We start from the raw sequence: 17065 nt of genomic DNA, 5'->3' as shown, positions 1-17065 counted from the left end.
ACTCTTTGAATTTGTAAGTGGGTAAGGTGGCTGAATCTGTGAGGGGCTATGCTCTAACTTGGGTTGTTCAGGGCTCTCTAACGTTCTGTCTTGGCTGGCTTGGATTCAGAACACTGCTTATTGTAAGCAAGCTGTTGATCAGGAAACATGTTGCTATCCTCAGCAGCTATGTTTAGTTACTGTTTGATGAGCTCAGAATACTGCCAGGTTGGATGTCTCTCTTGGTTTTCTTGGAAAATCTGTTCTTGAGCAGTGGGTGCTATCTGCCAGTCTCCCTGGCCATCAGTCAAGACTATGCAGTTTACACTGGCTGGACAAGGCTCTAATTGATCTAGTTGATCTCGTTTGACTCTAGTTGCCCCCAATTGCCTTAGCTTCACACTTTTCTTCACTGCACTTCTGGGTTGCCATTCAGGCTCTGTCCTACATACACCCCAGGCTCCGTGATGTGGGGTTTTTGTTTTTGTTTTTTCTCTCTCTAGTCCTAGGGCTTGAACTCTGGGCCTGGACTCTGTCCCTGAGCTGCTGCTGCTGCTTCTTTGTTGTTATTGTTGTTCAAGGATAGCACTCTTGCCACAGAACCACTTCTACTTTTTCCTGTGTATGTGGTACTAAGGAATTGAACCTAGGGCTTCATAAATATGAGGCAAATGCTCAACCACTAAGCCAGATTCCCAACCTCTGTGGTAGTATTTTGATGTATTTGGATTTTTTAGTGGCTTGTCCTTATTGGGCTGGCCTTGTTTGAAGCCCTGTTTGGGGGAATCTCCATTTCCCCTATGGTTTTGCTCAGCACTCGAGGTTGACTTGAGTATTTTCCTTTATAAATGTGAAGTTCAATATTTCTGGATTTCATCACAATTCCATGTCTTTCCTAGCCATAGTCCATGCTCTGAGCCATAAGACTGTTTCACATGTTTGGAGGTTCAGGAACATAGTCATGATCTCTAATCAGTGTTTTCTCTTACAGAGCTTAAACTTAGTATAAAAGTGTGTAAATAATTTGAAATTGCGATCTCTTTAGCAATGTTAATGTTTTTCTAAAATATTTTTGAAGGTGACACTCACATTGGTGGCAGCAGTAGAGAAGGCTCATTTAAAGACACAATAACGTTAAAGTGGTGCACACCAAGGACCAATAACATTGGTGGGTATTTGAAGATGATTGAAGCAGAAAAGATTAAAACAGAGTGTTCCTAAAGTACTAATGTGGGGACTCAGTCAACCTTATTTTTTTGGTCTGTCATGGGGCTTGAACTCAGGGCCTGGGCACTGTCCCTGCATTTTTTTGCTTAAGGCTAGTGCTCTACCACTTGGGACATAGCTCTACTTTCTCAGTTAACATCTTTAAAAAACAAATTTGTTTTCCATTTTTCAGGGGTCAGTAACCAAGTTGTTTTATTTTTATTTTTGATTATGAGAATATTTCTTTATATTCCTTCAAACCAGTGTTTTCTTCTCTTTCAGAATTACACTATTGTACTGGAGCTTATCGAATTTCACCTGTAGATGTAAATAGTAGACCTTCGTCCTGCCTTACTAATTTTCTTCTCAATGGTAACTTTCAACATTTAATGGTTTTAACAGATATTATTTTAAGTAAAGATCACTAGTGAGAATATGAACTTTGGGAATTTATGTCAATATAGTCTTAACAGATGCCCTTTAGCAGTTCTGCTAAATTTCCAAAGCTTTCCACTAATTCTTATGATGATCTGTGTTTTAGGACCAATGGTCTAAAAATTAAAAGGCTTTATCATAATTAATTAGTTAATTTAATTTAATTAATAAGTTAATTTCATTGTTAGGTTATACTTGATTTGACTATCAAATTAAAATTCAGATTTAAGAATGTTTGGTCCTGTGAAATAGAAAAATAACAGTGCTGATAAAGTATTGTAGAGATGAATTGAGATGATGCCTTCTCAAATGTTTTGAGGTCTATCTAGGAGGTTTCTTACTTTTCTTCATAAATGTCTAGAACAAAACTTGATGTGAAATCAAGTATCACATACAACTAAACATACCAGTGACCAGTATACTTGTCTTAGAAAAGTGTCCAAATTACTACTTGAGTATCTTAAGAATAATCTGAAGTTAGAAGTTTTTTTTTTTTTTTTTTATAAGAATTAAAGTATAGAAGCTGGGCACCAGTGGCTCACGCCTGTAATCCTAGCTACTCAGGAGGCTGAGATCTGAGGATTGTGGTTCAAAGCCAGTCCGGGCAGGAAAAGTCCATGAGACTTTTTGCTGTTGTTATTGTTGGTTGTGAGGCCTGAACTCTGGGCCTGGGCACTGTCCCTCAGCTCTTCAGCTCAAGGCTAGCACCCTACCACTTGAGCCACAGCACCACTTCCGGCTTTTTCTGCTTATGTGGTGCTGAGGAATCAAACCCAGGGCCTCATGCATGCAAAACAAGCAGTCTACCACTGAGTCACCTTCCCAGTCCAGTCCATGAGACTCCATCTCCATTAAACCATTTAGAAAACAAGAAGTGGCACTGTGGCTCAAGTGGTAGAGCACTAGCCTTGAGCTGAAGAGCTGAGGGACAGTGCCCAGACACAGAGTTTAAGTCCTACAACCAACAAAAAAAGAAAAAAGAATTAAAGTATAGATGTATCAAATTAGCAATGTTGTTAGAATGTAGGCATCAATAAATAAAATGAAGCTGGGCACTAGTGGTTCATGCTTGTAATCCTAGCTATTCAGGAGGATGAGATCTGAGGATCCCGGTTTAAAGCCAGTCTGGGCAGGAAAGTCCGTGAGACTCCAATATACCACTCAGAAAACTGGAAGTGGCTCTGTGGCTCAAGTGGTAGAGCACTAGTCTTGAGCTTGAGCTGAGGGACAATGCCTAGGCCCAGAGTTCAAGCCCACGACCGACCGACTGACTAACCAACCAACCGACCTAAATTAATTAATTAAAAAATGAAACATCTCCACATAAATCTTAATAAGTCAGAGCCTGTCTGAATGTCATGAGCGTATCTTGGTTTTCACAGGTCGTTCTGTTCTATTGGAACAGCCACGAAAGTCGGGCTCTAAAGTCATTAGTCATATGCTTAGTAGCCATGGAGGAGAGATCTTTTTACATGTGCTTAGCAGTTCACGATCTATCCTGGAGGATCCACCCTCAATAAGTGAAGGATGTGGAGGAAGGGTGACAGACTACCGGATTACAGTAAGACTTTAATATTTCTGCCTGTTATATTTGGAGTCTGTAGATAGCAAATAGTTACTGAATTTGTATTATGTGCTAAAATCCGTGGAAAAGACGATTTGGAGCAACTTGATTTTTGTTATATCTGGAATATGTCAATGAACAAATAGTTATTAAGTTCTTATTGTTGCTAAGATTTGTAAAACAATTTGGAAGAACTTGATTACTTGTTAAGTCATTAAATTGTTTACAGTACTTGCTCAGATCTATTTGTTATGATGGAGATTTTCATGGTATGTATTCAATGCATACTGAGAAGTAGTTGGAATGTACTGAAATATTAGAACTATGGAGATGAAAAATTGATTTGAACTAAGATTTATGGATTTATGCAATTTAAAAACTGCAAGCAGAAACATTTGTATGTTTATATCGCTGCTGCTTCAAAATAACTTTAACTTGTATATTATTTTTAGGATATACTATTATTAGGATGATGATACAAGGAAATGATATGTATTTTTGGTAGAAATCCCTTTGTTTTGGTTTTAATTTTATCTCCCTTTTCATATTTGATGGATATCTATCTTTAGAGATGGTTATAGAAATAAAATATGATTTATATATACTGTTAGACTAATCCACAAATGTTTTATGCCACACATTTTATGTAATTATTGTCATTATTTTGTTTGTGTGAGTGTGTGTGTGTGTGTGTGGGTGTGTGTGTGTGTGTGGGTACTAAGTTTAGGGTCTGGGTGCTCTGTGTGTGTGTGTGTGTGTGTGTGTGTTGGTACTAAGTTCAGGGTCTGGGTGCTGTACCTGAGCTTTTTCACTTAGTGTTCTATAATTTGAGCCACACCTCCACTTCTGGCTTTTGGTGTTTAATTGGAGATAAGATTCTTTCAGATTTTCTTGCCTGGGATGGCTTCAAACCACAGTCCTCAGCTCTCACCCTCCTCAGCTAGGATTATAGGCATGAGCCACCATCACTTGGCTTGCAATATATTTTAAATAACTATTTTTGGCTGAGCTTTTCTCTTTTTCAACAAAACAAGCCTAGTCAATATTCATTGTGAGGCATTCCTGAAAAACAAAAGCAAAAAAATTGTAAGCGATTTGTAATCGTTCATTCAAAGATAATCACTTTTAACATTTTGCTGATATACCCCAGATAGTTTTTAAAGTAAGTAAATTGATCTGATGCATAAACTCATTTGTTTATATAAAATAGAAAAGAGCTACAATTTAAAAAAAGAAATGTTTCTGGGAATTTAAAAGGGGAATAGTGCCACAAGTGCATGTTTGTTTGGAGCTTTCTTCATTTCTATCTATAAAGACAAAGTTCAAAAGGAGAAAACAAAGTAATGAAGTGGGGGCTTCTGCTAGAGAAAGTTCTTTGATGTAAATCACAGGACAGAAGACATCAGGGAAGAGATTATTACATGTAACCCATATTGAAACATAAGACATAGTTTCTAATTTTGTCTTATTTGGTTATCATTAGGATTTTGGTGAATTTATGAGGGAAAACAGATTAACTCCTTTTCTAGACCCCAGATATAAAATCGATGGAAGTCTTGAGATCCCTTTGGAACGAGCAAAAGATCAGTTAGAAAAACATACCCGATACTGGCCCATGATTATTTCACAAACCACCATTTTCAACATGCAAGCGGTAAGTGTTAAATATAGATTTTTTTTTCCAGATCCATTATATCTTCTTTGTAAAAACAAACATGTGAATTTGTTTCAATGAAAGGATTAGTACTAGAGGACTGAAGTTAATAGTTATAGATTGCTTTACTGTGGTGATATTTAAAGTCAGATTGTGCCTCCATGCTTTGATAAATTTGATTTTCAAAACAGATTTTCTTTTTTCTTTAAACAAAACAAAACACTAACAGGTAGTTCCATTAGCCAGTGTTATTGTGAAAGAATGTTTGACAGAAGAAGATGTGTTAAACTGTCAAAAAACAATATACAACTTAGTTGACATGGAAAGAAAAAACGATCCTCTACCTATTTCCACAGTTGGTACCAGAGGAAAGGGTCCTAAAAGGTAGGGTTTTTTTTCCCCTTTATTCTTTACATTTATTTGAATTTTTTTAAGATAACTCATTTGACATGTAAATAATTTGAACATGAGATTAAAAATGTGAAATATGAGCTGGTGCTTGGGGTTCATGCCTATAATCCTAGCTACTCAGGAGGCTGAGTATTATAGTTTGATTATAATTCAAAGCTAGCACAGGCAGAAAAACATGAGTATTGCCAATTAATCAGCAAAAAATATGGAAGTGGGGGTATGACTCAAGTGCTAGTGCACCAGCTTTGAAAGTTCTAAGCCAAGAGTATGAAGCCATGAGTTCAAGCCCCAGTACTGGCATAAAAAATAAAATGAAAGTAAGTGTATATATACACATGTACAATATGATATAGGTAGTACATTGTACTTAGAATCCATTAGTAATGTCCACTAAGATAAAAAGAAGATATATTTCCTTTTCCTTGATATATAGTCTCAGGACCATAAATAGATTTAAATTTCTGTATTTATATTTTTTTTTGCTGTCAGTACTGGGTCTTGAACTCAGAGCTTCTTGCTTTGCTTGATTTTTTTAACTCAAGGTTGGTACTTTACCACTTTTAGCATTTTGCTGCATAATTGTAAATATGAGTCTCATGGACTTTTCTGTCCTGGTTAGCTTCAAACCATGATTCTCAGATCTCAGCCTATTAAGCAGTTAGCATTAGAGGGAGTAGCCACAAGCATCTAGCTGTATTCATAATTCATAAATACAAAATTTATAGTGTTTTCTTAAGGTTTTACTATCAGAAGTACAACACCACTTTTTAAAATATGCTAGCATGTAGGAAGTGATACTTTAGTGTTATTTTGTATTTTTCAAGTGCATTGTGAGAATATTATTTTAACTTTTCACTGCAGAGATGAACAGTACCGCATCATGTGGAATGAATTAGAAACACTTGTCAGAGCCCACATTAGCAACTCAGAGAAGCATCAGAGGGTGTTGGAATGTCTGATGGCATGCAGGAGCAAACCCCCAGAAGAAGAAGAAAGAAAGAAAAGGGGAAGAAAGCGGGAGGATAAAGAGGATAAGTCAGAAAAAGCAGCAAAAGAGTATGAACAAGAAAAATCCTGGCAGGATTCAGAGAGGTGATTTCTTGGCATTAACATAGCACAAAGGGCCTTTTGCCATACACAGTTAAACTTCATTTACAACGTGTGTTTTTTTGGTCAGTTGTGGGGCTTGAATTCTGGGCTGGGCACTGTCCCTCAGCAATTCAGCTCAAGGCAAGCACTCTACCACTTGAATTACAGCACCACTTCTGGTTTTCTGGTGGTTTATTGGAGATAAGAGTCTCATAGACTTTCCCTGGCTTTGAACTGTGATCCTCAGATCTCAGCCTCCTGAGTAGCTAGGATTACAGGCGTGAGCCACTGCCACCTGGCTGTATGTTCCTTTTTGTTGTACACGCCTGTTTTTTTTTTTTTTTAATGCTGACAAGTATCTTTCCTGCCCATATCTTTCAAGGTGGATATGTATTTATACCTCATATCTATACCCTACCACAACCTCCACAGGAATATTTTGACAGTAATTCTGGAAATTATACAATTTTGTAGATAAATAGAGCACTTTTATTCTTTTTTTTTTTTCTGCCAGTCCTGAGGCTTGAATTCTGGTCCTGGGCACTGTCCCTGAGCTTCTTTTGTTCACAGCTAGCATTCTACCACTTGAGCCACAGCGCCACTTCTGGCTTTTTCTATGTATGTGGTACTGAGGAATTGAACTCAGGCTTTATGCATGTGAGGCAAGCACTCTACCACTAAGTCACATTCCCAGCCCTACTTATATTCTCTTAAACTTTGAAAGTTTAGTTTTTCCTTAGGGCTGCTTAGCATCTGAAATAAAATTGGCTCACTGTTAGCTCATTCAGCATGCACTGACCTTCAGCATACCTCTAAATATTTTGAAAATGATGTGTTCCCTGATGAAAGCTTAGTTAAGTGTCTAACTAGTGGAACCTAAATATGTTTCCACCCTACATAATAAACCAAACAAATAACAGTAAATGTCTTAGTCTTATTTGTGTTTTGTAATATTTCTTCCATATCTTTAAAATTGTGCAAGATCTTTGAAATATCACCTCACTTTTTAAATTTTAGCTTCAGATTTCCTATAGTTTTTCCCCATTTTATTTATTTTTCCCCCATTTTATAGCTAGTTCTTGAACAAAGCAAAGAGAAATTTGAGTTTAATTCATTAACTGCTTATACCTGATTTTTGATAGAAGTTTCTGGTTCTTAGTGGTATTTTGTGAGATCAGCTTTGTTTTATAAAGACTAATGTTTGGCTGGGAATGTGGTGTAGTGGGAGAGTGCTTGCCTCGCATACATGAAGGTCTGGGTTCAATACCTCAGTACAACATACACAGAAAAAGCCTGAAGTAGCCCTATGGCTCAAGTGGTAGAGTACTTGCCTTGAAAAAAACATGCTCAGGGACAGTGCCCAGGCCCTGAGTTGAAGCCCCAGGACTGGCAAATAAAACAAAAAACTAGTGTTCAGAATGGTTTAATTATTGGAACCATTTGTAGACTTCTAATAGTTTAACTTTACATTTTATTATTTGTCCCTCTAAAAGATTGAAAGGAATTTTAGATCGTGGAAAAGAAGAGTTGGCTGAAGCTGAGATTATAAAAGATTCTCCCGATTCTCCAGAACCTCCAAACAAAAAGCCCCTTGTTGAAATGGATGAAACTCCACAGGTAGAAAAATCAAAAGGTAAGGTATAATCGTGGTTGACTGTATTGATGGAGATTTTTCTAATTAAGTTTTTTTGTTGTTCTTTTGTTCTTTTTTTTTTAGATAGTATCATTTGTTATTGTTGTGTCTTTGGGAAAGAGCTCCTAACTGCCTGAGTATCATTTAGGAGAATCTCTGTTTACAACTTTGGAAGAAGAAACAATGCTTGTCAGCATTCAAAAGCAAAAAAGTAGCTGGGCACCAGTGGATCATCTCTGTAATCGTAAGCTATTTGGGTGGTTGAGACCTGAGGACCAGGGTTCTGAGCCAGCCCAGGTAGGAACATACATGAGACTCTCACTTCCAGTTAACTGGCCAAAAGCCAGAAGTAGAGCTGTGGCTGGGGTGGTAGGTGCCAGCCTTGAGCCAGAACAGAAACCTAAAAGAGAGCAAGAGGTCCTGAGTTCAAGCCCCAGTACTGGCCAAAGCAGATAAATAAAAACAAAAAATATTGTTATATTTACATTAATGAAGCCTTTGGAGAATAAGTACTTTTACCTTAAATTCTGTGTTTTAAGAAATTATAAATATGGGCTGGGAAGGTGGCTCAGTGGTAGAGCACTTGCCTTGCATGCCTGAGGCCCTGGGTTCGATTCCTCAGCACCACATAAGCAAAAAGAAAAAAAGCCGGAAGTGGCGCTGTGGCTCAAGTGGTAGAGCGCTAGCCTTGAACTGAAGAGCTGAGGGACAGCGCCCAGGCTCAGAGTTCAGGCCCCACGACCAGACCCCCCCCCCCCAAAAAAAAAAAGAAATTATAAAAACTTGAATCTGCTGGTATTCTTCATCATATGTGTCAAGTACTAGTTCTTTTGTTTTGTCCGTCGTGGGGCTTGAACTCTGGGCCTGGGCTCTGTCCCTCAGTTCTTCAGCTCAAGGCTAGCACTCTACCACTTGAGCTATAGCTCCACTTCTGGTTTTCTATTGGTTTATTGGAGATAAGAGTCTCAGGGACTTTCCTGCCCTGGCTGGCTTTGAACCTCAGATCTCAGCCTCCTGAGTAACTAGGATTACAGGCATGAGCCACTGGCCCCGGGCAGTACTTGTTCTTAAACTCAGTTTATTGGTAATACTCATTCTTTGATAAATTACACTTCTTTGAATAAACTTAAATGAAGGTATTGATATAAATCATTATCTTTTAGAGGTTGAGTGGGTTAATTTCCTCTTGAAGGAATTCTAGTTTTAATTTGTGAATGAAAGCTCCTAAGACCAATGACCTTCATGATCTTGAACTGAAGGTAAAAATTAAATTTAGTCCTTTAGGATACATGAGAAATGGTATTTGCCATCATCAGACTGATGATTGTGCCTCTTTTGAGGTAGTATAGTTCTCAGAACTGGCCAGATTCCCATTTTTGCGGTTTCTTGTTCTTTTTGTTGTAATAGTTGTTGTTGTAATAGTTGTTGGTGTTGGTGTTGGTAGTGGTGTGTGTGTGTGTGTGTGTGTGTGTGTGTTTGTGTGTGTGTTTGTGTGTGTGGTTGTGTCTGAGCATGTTTGGACTGATGCTTGAACTCAGGGCCTCAGGCTTTTCCTGGTTAATTGGAGATAAGAGTTTAAGAGTTTCACAAATATCTCTACCACTCCCTCTCCTGGGCTGGCTTTGAACTGTAATCTTCAGTTCTCTGCCTCCAGAGTAGCTAGGATTATAGGCGTGAGCCATCAGCATCTGGCTTTGTTTGTTTTTTATATGCTTCTGTCAAATGTGTGCATTGTGTTCCTTAATTTCTTTGAAATCATAGAATCAGAACTCCCTCTTTTATATTTGCCTTTCAGGCATTTGCCAGGGTATCTAGAAAATAAAATAATAATATTGTAGTAAATGTGTTGATAAATCATTTTTATTTCTTACATGATAAGCCATTGCTGCTTAGAATCAGAAATTTAGGTATATGCCAAACAATGTATCTGTATGTATTCCTTAGAAAATAGAACTGTAAAAATATGCTGGCAAATAATTGCAAATAGCCAAAACATATATTAGTAAATTAAATGACTAAACAATAGTGGTTCATAGGGCCGAGTTTATTTAGCCCAAGAATTGGTATTCTCACAAATGCCCACTTTTCTCTCTTGTCATGTCTGCCTGTAATGTCAGGTTTTAGCTTACATCAACTCCTTTCCCAAGAAAAGTTTCCCTGATATCCTTTCACAGTTCAGTGAGGTGCTGCTTCTTTATGCTTCCATTACTTTTTGGGATTGCTACTACGGTAGTGTATAGCAGTAGTACATTAGCATAGCTTCTGCTGTTAGTCTGAAACATTTTAAGATCAGCAATTTTTATTTCTTGTTACATCACTGCTGCCCAACATACAGCGTCTGGTGTGCTTCTATGAGTTGTATTATTTGCTGAATGGATGAGTTCATAAATGTAAGGTATATTAAATAGGTAGGTTTCACTAGGTAGCCAATGAAGAGAATACCATGTGATATTTAGGCAGGAAAAGAAGTTTGTTTACCAAATTGCTGCCCTCCCCACCCCCCCACCATGCCTGGTGGAGAGGCATAGCTGAAGGGGTGGGCTGAGGTCTCACCTGGGTTTAAGTAGGGAAGGGGAAGGGAAAAGGTGCAGCCAGGTGAGGGAAAGTGTGGCCACACTGGATGTGGATGTGACCCAAGGGCCTGGGACCCTCCCCCAGTCTGATGGAAGGCATGACTGGGGCAGCCTAGGATGTGACCTCCAGTTGTACCAGTTACCTAGGTGACACAGGTATTGGGCAGAGACTTAGCCAAGAGGAGGAAAGAGCCTGCCTCGCCTTCCCTGGGTGAACCTTACATTAAGTATGTATTATATAAGGGTGGGAAGGCTACAGACTCTTGTAGTCTTACAATGTAAATTTTGTTTAAAAAAATTTCCTGTGTTCTACCTTGTCACTTGGGTGAATTATCAGCCATGATTACAATAAATGGATCCTTGAAAGCTTTCCCTTTGAACACACTGTGTAATGACCTCTGTAAGAACATTTATATTGTAAATTACTCTCTCTCTCTCTCTGTAGTTTGAAACTGATGTTTGAAAAATATTTTTTTCCATTCTGTTTTACTACCTAAATCATATGTCTTAGTGCTGGATTTTGTGTGTGTATGTGGTTTTGTTTTGTTTTTGTCAGTCATGGGGCTTGAATTCTGGACCTGGGCTCTGTCCCTGAGCTCTTCAGTTCAAGGCAAGTGCTCTACCACTTGAGCCACAGTGCCATTTCCTAAATCATATGTCTTTGATAAGCACCTGGGCTTTGATTTATATCTGTTTTATCTGCTTTGCAATTTTTTTGTTTCCCACAGGATTCTCCAAAGTCAATTTTATGTGCTTTGTTCTTAGGATTGGATTATTATAATTTCATAGATTTGGTTAAAATCTCTTGTTTTCTTTGTGTGATACAGTAACAGAGAAACCCAAATCTTTTGTTGTTGTTCATTAGCATTTTTTGAAATAAGTTTTTTATTATGAAAATACTGTACAGAGGGCTTACAATCACATGAGCAAGGTAATGAGTACATTTCTTATCAAGCATTGTTGCCGCCTCCTTTGTTTTTCTATGTTCATTAGCATTTTTTTCTTTTTGTCGGTTGTGGGGCTTGAACCCTGGGCCTGGGCGCTCTCCCTCAGCTCTTCAGCTCAAGGCCTAGCGCTCTACCCCTTGAGCCATAGCACCACTTCTGGCTTTTTCTGTTATGTGGTGCTGAGGAATCGAACCCAGGGCCTCATGCATAGGAGGCGAGCACTCTCCCACTGAGCCACCTTCCCAGCCCCTTCATTAGCATTTTGAGAATAACATTGAACCTATCAAGATTAGCATTGAGTAAAAAGCAAATTCATTTTCATTTTATTTTACTATGTTTGTTTTATTATGTTTAAATAATTGTATAAAGGGTTTCAATTCAACATGTCAATTTATGAGTACATTGCATCTTGTCAATGTAAAGACCAAAGTACTCATAATTTTTGTTTTGTTTTGTTTTTTGGTCAGTTCTGGGGCTTGAACTTTTGGCCTGGGCGCTCGCTATCCCTCAGCTCTTCAGTTCAGGCAAGCACTCTACCACTTAAGCCACAGCACCACTTCCAGTTTTCTAGTGGTTTATTGGATATAAGAGTCTCACAGAGTTTCCTGCTTGGCTGGCTTTGCCCATGATCCTCAGATCTCAGCCTCCTGAGTAGCTAGTATTACAGACAAGAGCCACCAATGCCCAGCTTACTCATAGTTTTTTGAGTAGTGAGTTTATGATTTTATTTGCTCCTTTGTATGTTGTTTAAAAAGAAAATTGCATAATATCTTAAAGAAGAAAAATATAGTTCTGTTTTGTTTTTTAAAGTTTAAACAACTTACATGTAGAAGGATTCTTTCTTGTGTGTAGTTTGGTAAGTTTTGATATTGCCTAAAGTTGTATAACAAACATTACCACAATCAAGGTATTTCTCTACATTGTACCTTTGTAGTAATTCTTCACCTTTTTTTTATTGGTGCTGATCCTGCAACTTGAACTCAGGGCCTGTGAACTGTCCCTGAGTTTTTGTGCTCAAGAGTAGTGCTCTACCTTTGGAGCTGCAGCTCCACTTCCAATTTTTTTGATGTTTTAATGGGAGATAAAAATCTCTTGAACTTTCCTGCCCAGGTTGGCTTTGAACCTCAGTCCTCAGCTCTCAGCCTCCTGAATAGCTGGGATTATAGGTGTGACCCAGTGGTGCTCAGTTCATAATTGTGCCTTTTTCAGAGTGTCTTAAATGAAATCAAATAATGTTGCCTTTGTAGATTGGATTTTTACATGTCATAATGCATTTGAGTTTCCTGTGTTTTGTGTGTTTATGAGTATTTGTTCTTTTTCATTTATTTGCAAGGCATATTGCTACTTTCTCAAAAGAAAACCCTGCCAAGTTACTTTTCTATATGGTTGTACCTTTTTAATTTCCCACTTTAAAATAGGAGTTTTCTGGTTGATCTGTACCCCTATCAGTATGTCAAAGTTACCTTTGTGGTTTTAGATATTCTAGTAGCTAAAAGATTCATCAATAATTTGTTGTTGTTTTAATTAACATTTTCTTCATGACTAATAATGATAAGCCTCTATTCATTTATTAGTCATTTGCTATGTTTTTGTCAGTGAATATCTGATCAATTTTTAAGCTGGGTTGTTTCTTTATGAGTTCTTAGATAGATGACTTGTGTATATTTTCTCTAAGTGTGTTGCTCCTATTCATTGTCATTTTTACTGATTGGATGCGTCCACCTGACCTGACTCTCACCTTTGTTTTTCTGGGCTCTGTTACTGAGGCAAGCAAGCAAGGTTACAGAAGCAAAACATAGCAAAAACATAGCCTTGAGTCACAGGAGAATAGGCAAAAACATAATCTTGACTTGGTCAACATGACCAATACTATCAATGCTATTGACACTATTACAGAAATTATTTTTATTACAAGCTCTTGACTAATACAGCAACTCAGTACAGCTGATGATAAGCCTCAAGGTTGTCAATAGCCTTCTGCAAAGTTGCCAGCTTGGTAAACTTGATTGAGGGAGAGATATTCTTTTGCTTTTTAGCAAGGACGGAGAAGGGATGAAGGCTGACTACTGGCAGCCTTTGTTTTTTTTTTTTAAATTTTTTTTTTGGTTCCCTTATAGACAGGATTGGCTTGCCCTTACTGAACAAACAACAGGTGCATGCAAGGTCAGCTCATACTTATACTTTATAAACCAAATGGCTGCCTAGACAAAAAATGGAGTTACTTTGGCTAACTGTACCTAACAGTTGTAAAGTGAATTATCAGGGAAGCCACTTTTTTTTTTTTTGTCTTTTCTTTTTTGGTACTGGGGATCGAACCCAGGACGTTGCACTTGCTAGGCAAGCGCTTTGCCACTGAGCTACATCCCAGCCCGGGAAGCCATTTTTTGGATGGTGGAATATTGAAGTCTTCATTGCACAGTTAGCAGGCCACAGACAGCCATCTGTTAGAAAAGCCTGCAGCCCACAAATATATATAACATGGTTAGGAAACAGACCAGAGAGGAAAGAAAGAACAAAAACAATACCAACAAATCAATTTAACTCTAATGGAGAGCTGAATTGGGCCACCATGATGACTGGAGACAAGCCAAGAGACAGGACACAGGACACATCATGGAGACACACATGGCATGGCATAATGGGCCTGTGCTGGTCTGGGCCTAAATAGGGTCAGCACAGGGGGCAGCTCCACTAGACTGACAGATTCAGCCAAGTGCCTGCCCTTGCCTCCAGGGAGCTGGGCAGGCCCATCACCTGGGAGGTGGAGGCATTTCCTTCTTCTTGTGAAGACAAGATGCCATGTGGCCAATATGGTGCTGGCCAGACCTGACCTCTTTACTTCATATGTATAATTTTGTATTTAATCATTTGAATCTTTCCAATAGGTCATTGAACAGAGTGAGTGGTTTGAAAGACCCTAAAGAACATGTAAATTTTAGAATAAGAGAAAAATGCTATTGGCTTGGTTTATATAACATGAGCAATAAAGTTAAAGGTAAGTCTGTTACATTCGTAAATTTTGTGATAATAATACTTATCTCTTTATTGTTTTCTTTGTTATACATCATTAGGGCCTGTGTCCTTATTGTCCTTGTGGAGTAATAGAATCCATACTGCCAATTCCAGAAAACATCAGGAGTTTGCTGGACGCTTAAACTCAGTTAACAACAGAGCTGAATTATATCAACATCTTAAGGAAGAAAATGGGTTTGTGTTATTTATTGTTGAAAATTATTTTATTGTGTAGTGCTTTGGTAAGCACTGCTTACCAAAAATCAGCAGGTTTTTACTACTGTTAAGAGTTGGTAGTACAAGACAGGTGTTGTATCCAGCTGAGCGATAGGGCCATGAGAGTTGGAAGTATTATATCTTAGCTCAGCACTGGTGGTGGCTCATGGCTATAATGTAGCTTCTCAAATGCTGAGATTTGAGGATCTCCATTCAAAGCTGGCCTAGGCAGGAAGGTGTGTATACAAGGTCTGAATTTATTGATTTATAGTGTGCTTGTACCAATAATGCTTTCAGTGGCTAGTAAGCATCTAAGAAAAAAATACAAAGGAGCCCAGCATTTTGGCCTATACCTGTAATCCCAGCTACTCAGTAGGCTGAGATCTGTGGATAGTGGTTCAAAGCCAGCCCTGGCAGGAAAGTCTGAGACTTTATCTCTAATTAACCACCAGAAAACCAAAAGTGGCATTGTGGCTCAAAGTAGTAGTGTGCTAGCCTTGAGCAAAAGAACTCAGGGACAGTGCCCAGGCTCTGAGTTCAAACCCCACAACTGACCAATTAAAAATAAAGATAACAAAGAGAAAATATTTTTATGACAAGTAATGCAGTATTAAAACACTATTTATAATAGAATAAACCCTAGTTTGATGATTTTGTTCAATGATTTGTAAGAAATTCTTGTAAAATATTGGTAAAAGAATTCCTTTAATAGAAAAGGAAAAAACTGCTTTATTCAATAGCAGAGATGCTTTCCTTAGTTTTTTTCAGGGAAAGGAGAGTAGCATCATAAACATACACACGCACGCACGCACACACTGATGCCTTTTGCCTTTTGAATAGCTTTGGGAAAGCCCTTAATTTCTCCAGGGTCAATTTTCACTCATCTTCAAAGTGAGGAAATTGTGTTAATTAGAGGGCCCCTGACTTTATTCTTCTGCCTAATGTGCTTGTCTTATTTTGTTCTTTGCATATATTAGATTTTCATTTCTCTATATGAGGTAGATGAAATATGGATATAGCTAATTGTTTTAATTTACCAACCCATTTTTACCTCCCTTTTTTTTTGTTTCAGAATGGAGACAACAGAAAATGGTAAAGCTAGTCGGCAGTGAAGAATGATTTAAGGAACTGAATTTATGAGTATAATTACAAAAATATTTTGGGCAGAGTTTGACATAAGTACTTTTACAGCAAGGTTGTATAGTTTATGCTAGCTTATGTTAGCTAGACTGGTTTTTACATTTTTTAAATATTTCAATGAACTATCTTTTTTGTACTGGCTATAAAATTGGCAAAGTCAAACATACACCTTTGAGATCTGTTCTCTCCAACCAAATAGGTTTATTTTATACTAACATGTATTCCCTCTGGAAATGTTTTTGTAAAGATTCTTAGGCTTCTCTTTGCCAAATAAAATTATTAAAACACCTAAAGTGCAAAATATTGTAGTGTCACTTTGGAAAAGATGCTATTTTATTCATTTAATGGCTAACAAAATTTGGAAAATTTGAGGTTTAAGTGAGATTTGCAATTCTTAATATAAAATTTTATGTTACTCTACATCATATACAACATAGTGCTTTTCCAAGAAAGAATATTGTCTTTATTTTTGTCTTTATGTTCCTGTGTGTTTGTGTGTTCAAAACTACATTTAAAGCCAGAATTTCCAGGTAGTTGGTATGAATTTATATTTACTAATGTTAGATGTTACTTTTTTTTTTAAGTTAAAGATGTACTTTCTGTTAACTTTTTATGCTTGAAAGTGGGATTATTTACAGACTTAGAAGAAAGAAAACCTAGTATTTTTATCCCTGGATAGTTTCATTTCTTCATATGTAAAAAATGTCCTGGTTTATGTTTTGTGATTTATTGGAATTACTCTCATACTGCTTCAGCTTGAAGTTTTTAATATGGTGTGAGAAACACCCTAAATACTATTTTTAGGGTTTTTTTTCTCTATTTTTTTTTCCTTGAGTGTTTTTTGTGTTTTTTTTTTTTTTTTCTTTCTTTCTTTTTGTTGGTTGTGAGGCCTGAACTCTGGGCCTGGGCACTGTCCCTCAGCTCTTCAGCTCAAAGCTAGCATTCTACCACTTGAACCACAGCTCCACTTCTGACTTTTTCTGCTTATATGGTGTTGAGGAACCAGCTCAGGGCCTCGTGCATGCAAGGCAAACAATCTTTCACTGAGCCACCTTCCCAGCCCCTTCAGTGTTTATTAGAGAAGGGAAAAACCCTTCCTTTCATTTATCTGTCCTAAAATCTTAAGTCCAGATTTAATTATTATAGGTATCAAAGTTAGGCTGTGCTTTCAATTATGTTATATTATTATAATTATTATACTGATTT

The 17065-nt window shown here is 37.6% G+C and overlaps 1 protein-coding gene across 1 annotated transcript in view; it reads left to right on the top strand.

Moving 5' to 3' along the window:
• Positions 1-16683, top strand: part of Asun (asunder spermatogenesis regulator) — a 44517-nt gene extending 27834 nt beyond the window's left edge. The window contains 9 exon segments of the mRNA XM_013036684.1: positions 1058-1147; positions 1468-1557; positions 3003-3181; positions 4668-4838; positions 5068-5222; positions 6111-6341; positions 7832-7971; positions 14563-14698; positions 15792-16683. Coding sequence (XP_012892138.1) covers positions 1058-1147; positions 1468-1557; positions 3003-3181; positions 4668-4838; positions 5068-5222; positions 6111-6341; positions 7832-7971; positions 14563-14698; positions 15792-15831 — 1232 coding nt within the window. The 3' untranslated portion in view covers positions 15832-16683.
• Positions 16684-17065: the final 382 nt, after the last annotated feature.

The sequence above is a fragment of the Dipodomys ordii genome, unplaced genomic scaffold (genome assembly GCF_000151885.1).
Source record: "Dipodomys ordii isolate 6190 unplaced genomic scaffold, Dord_2.0 Scaffold344, whole genome shotgun sequence".
Taxonomy (NCBI): domain Eukaryota; kingdom Metazoa; phylum Chordata; class Mammalia; order Rodentia; family Heteromyidae; genus Dipodomys; species Dipodomys ordii.
The sequence above is the reverse complement of the archived record's forward strand: the minus strand, read 5'-3'. Positions and strand labels throughout refer to the sequence as shown.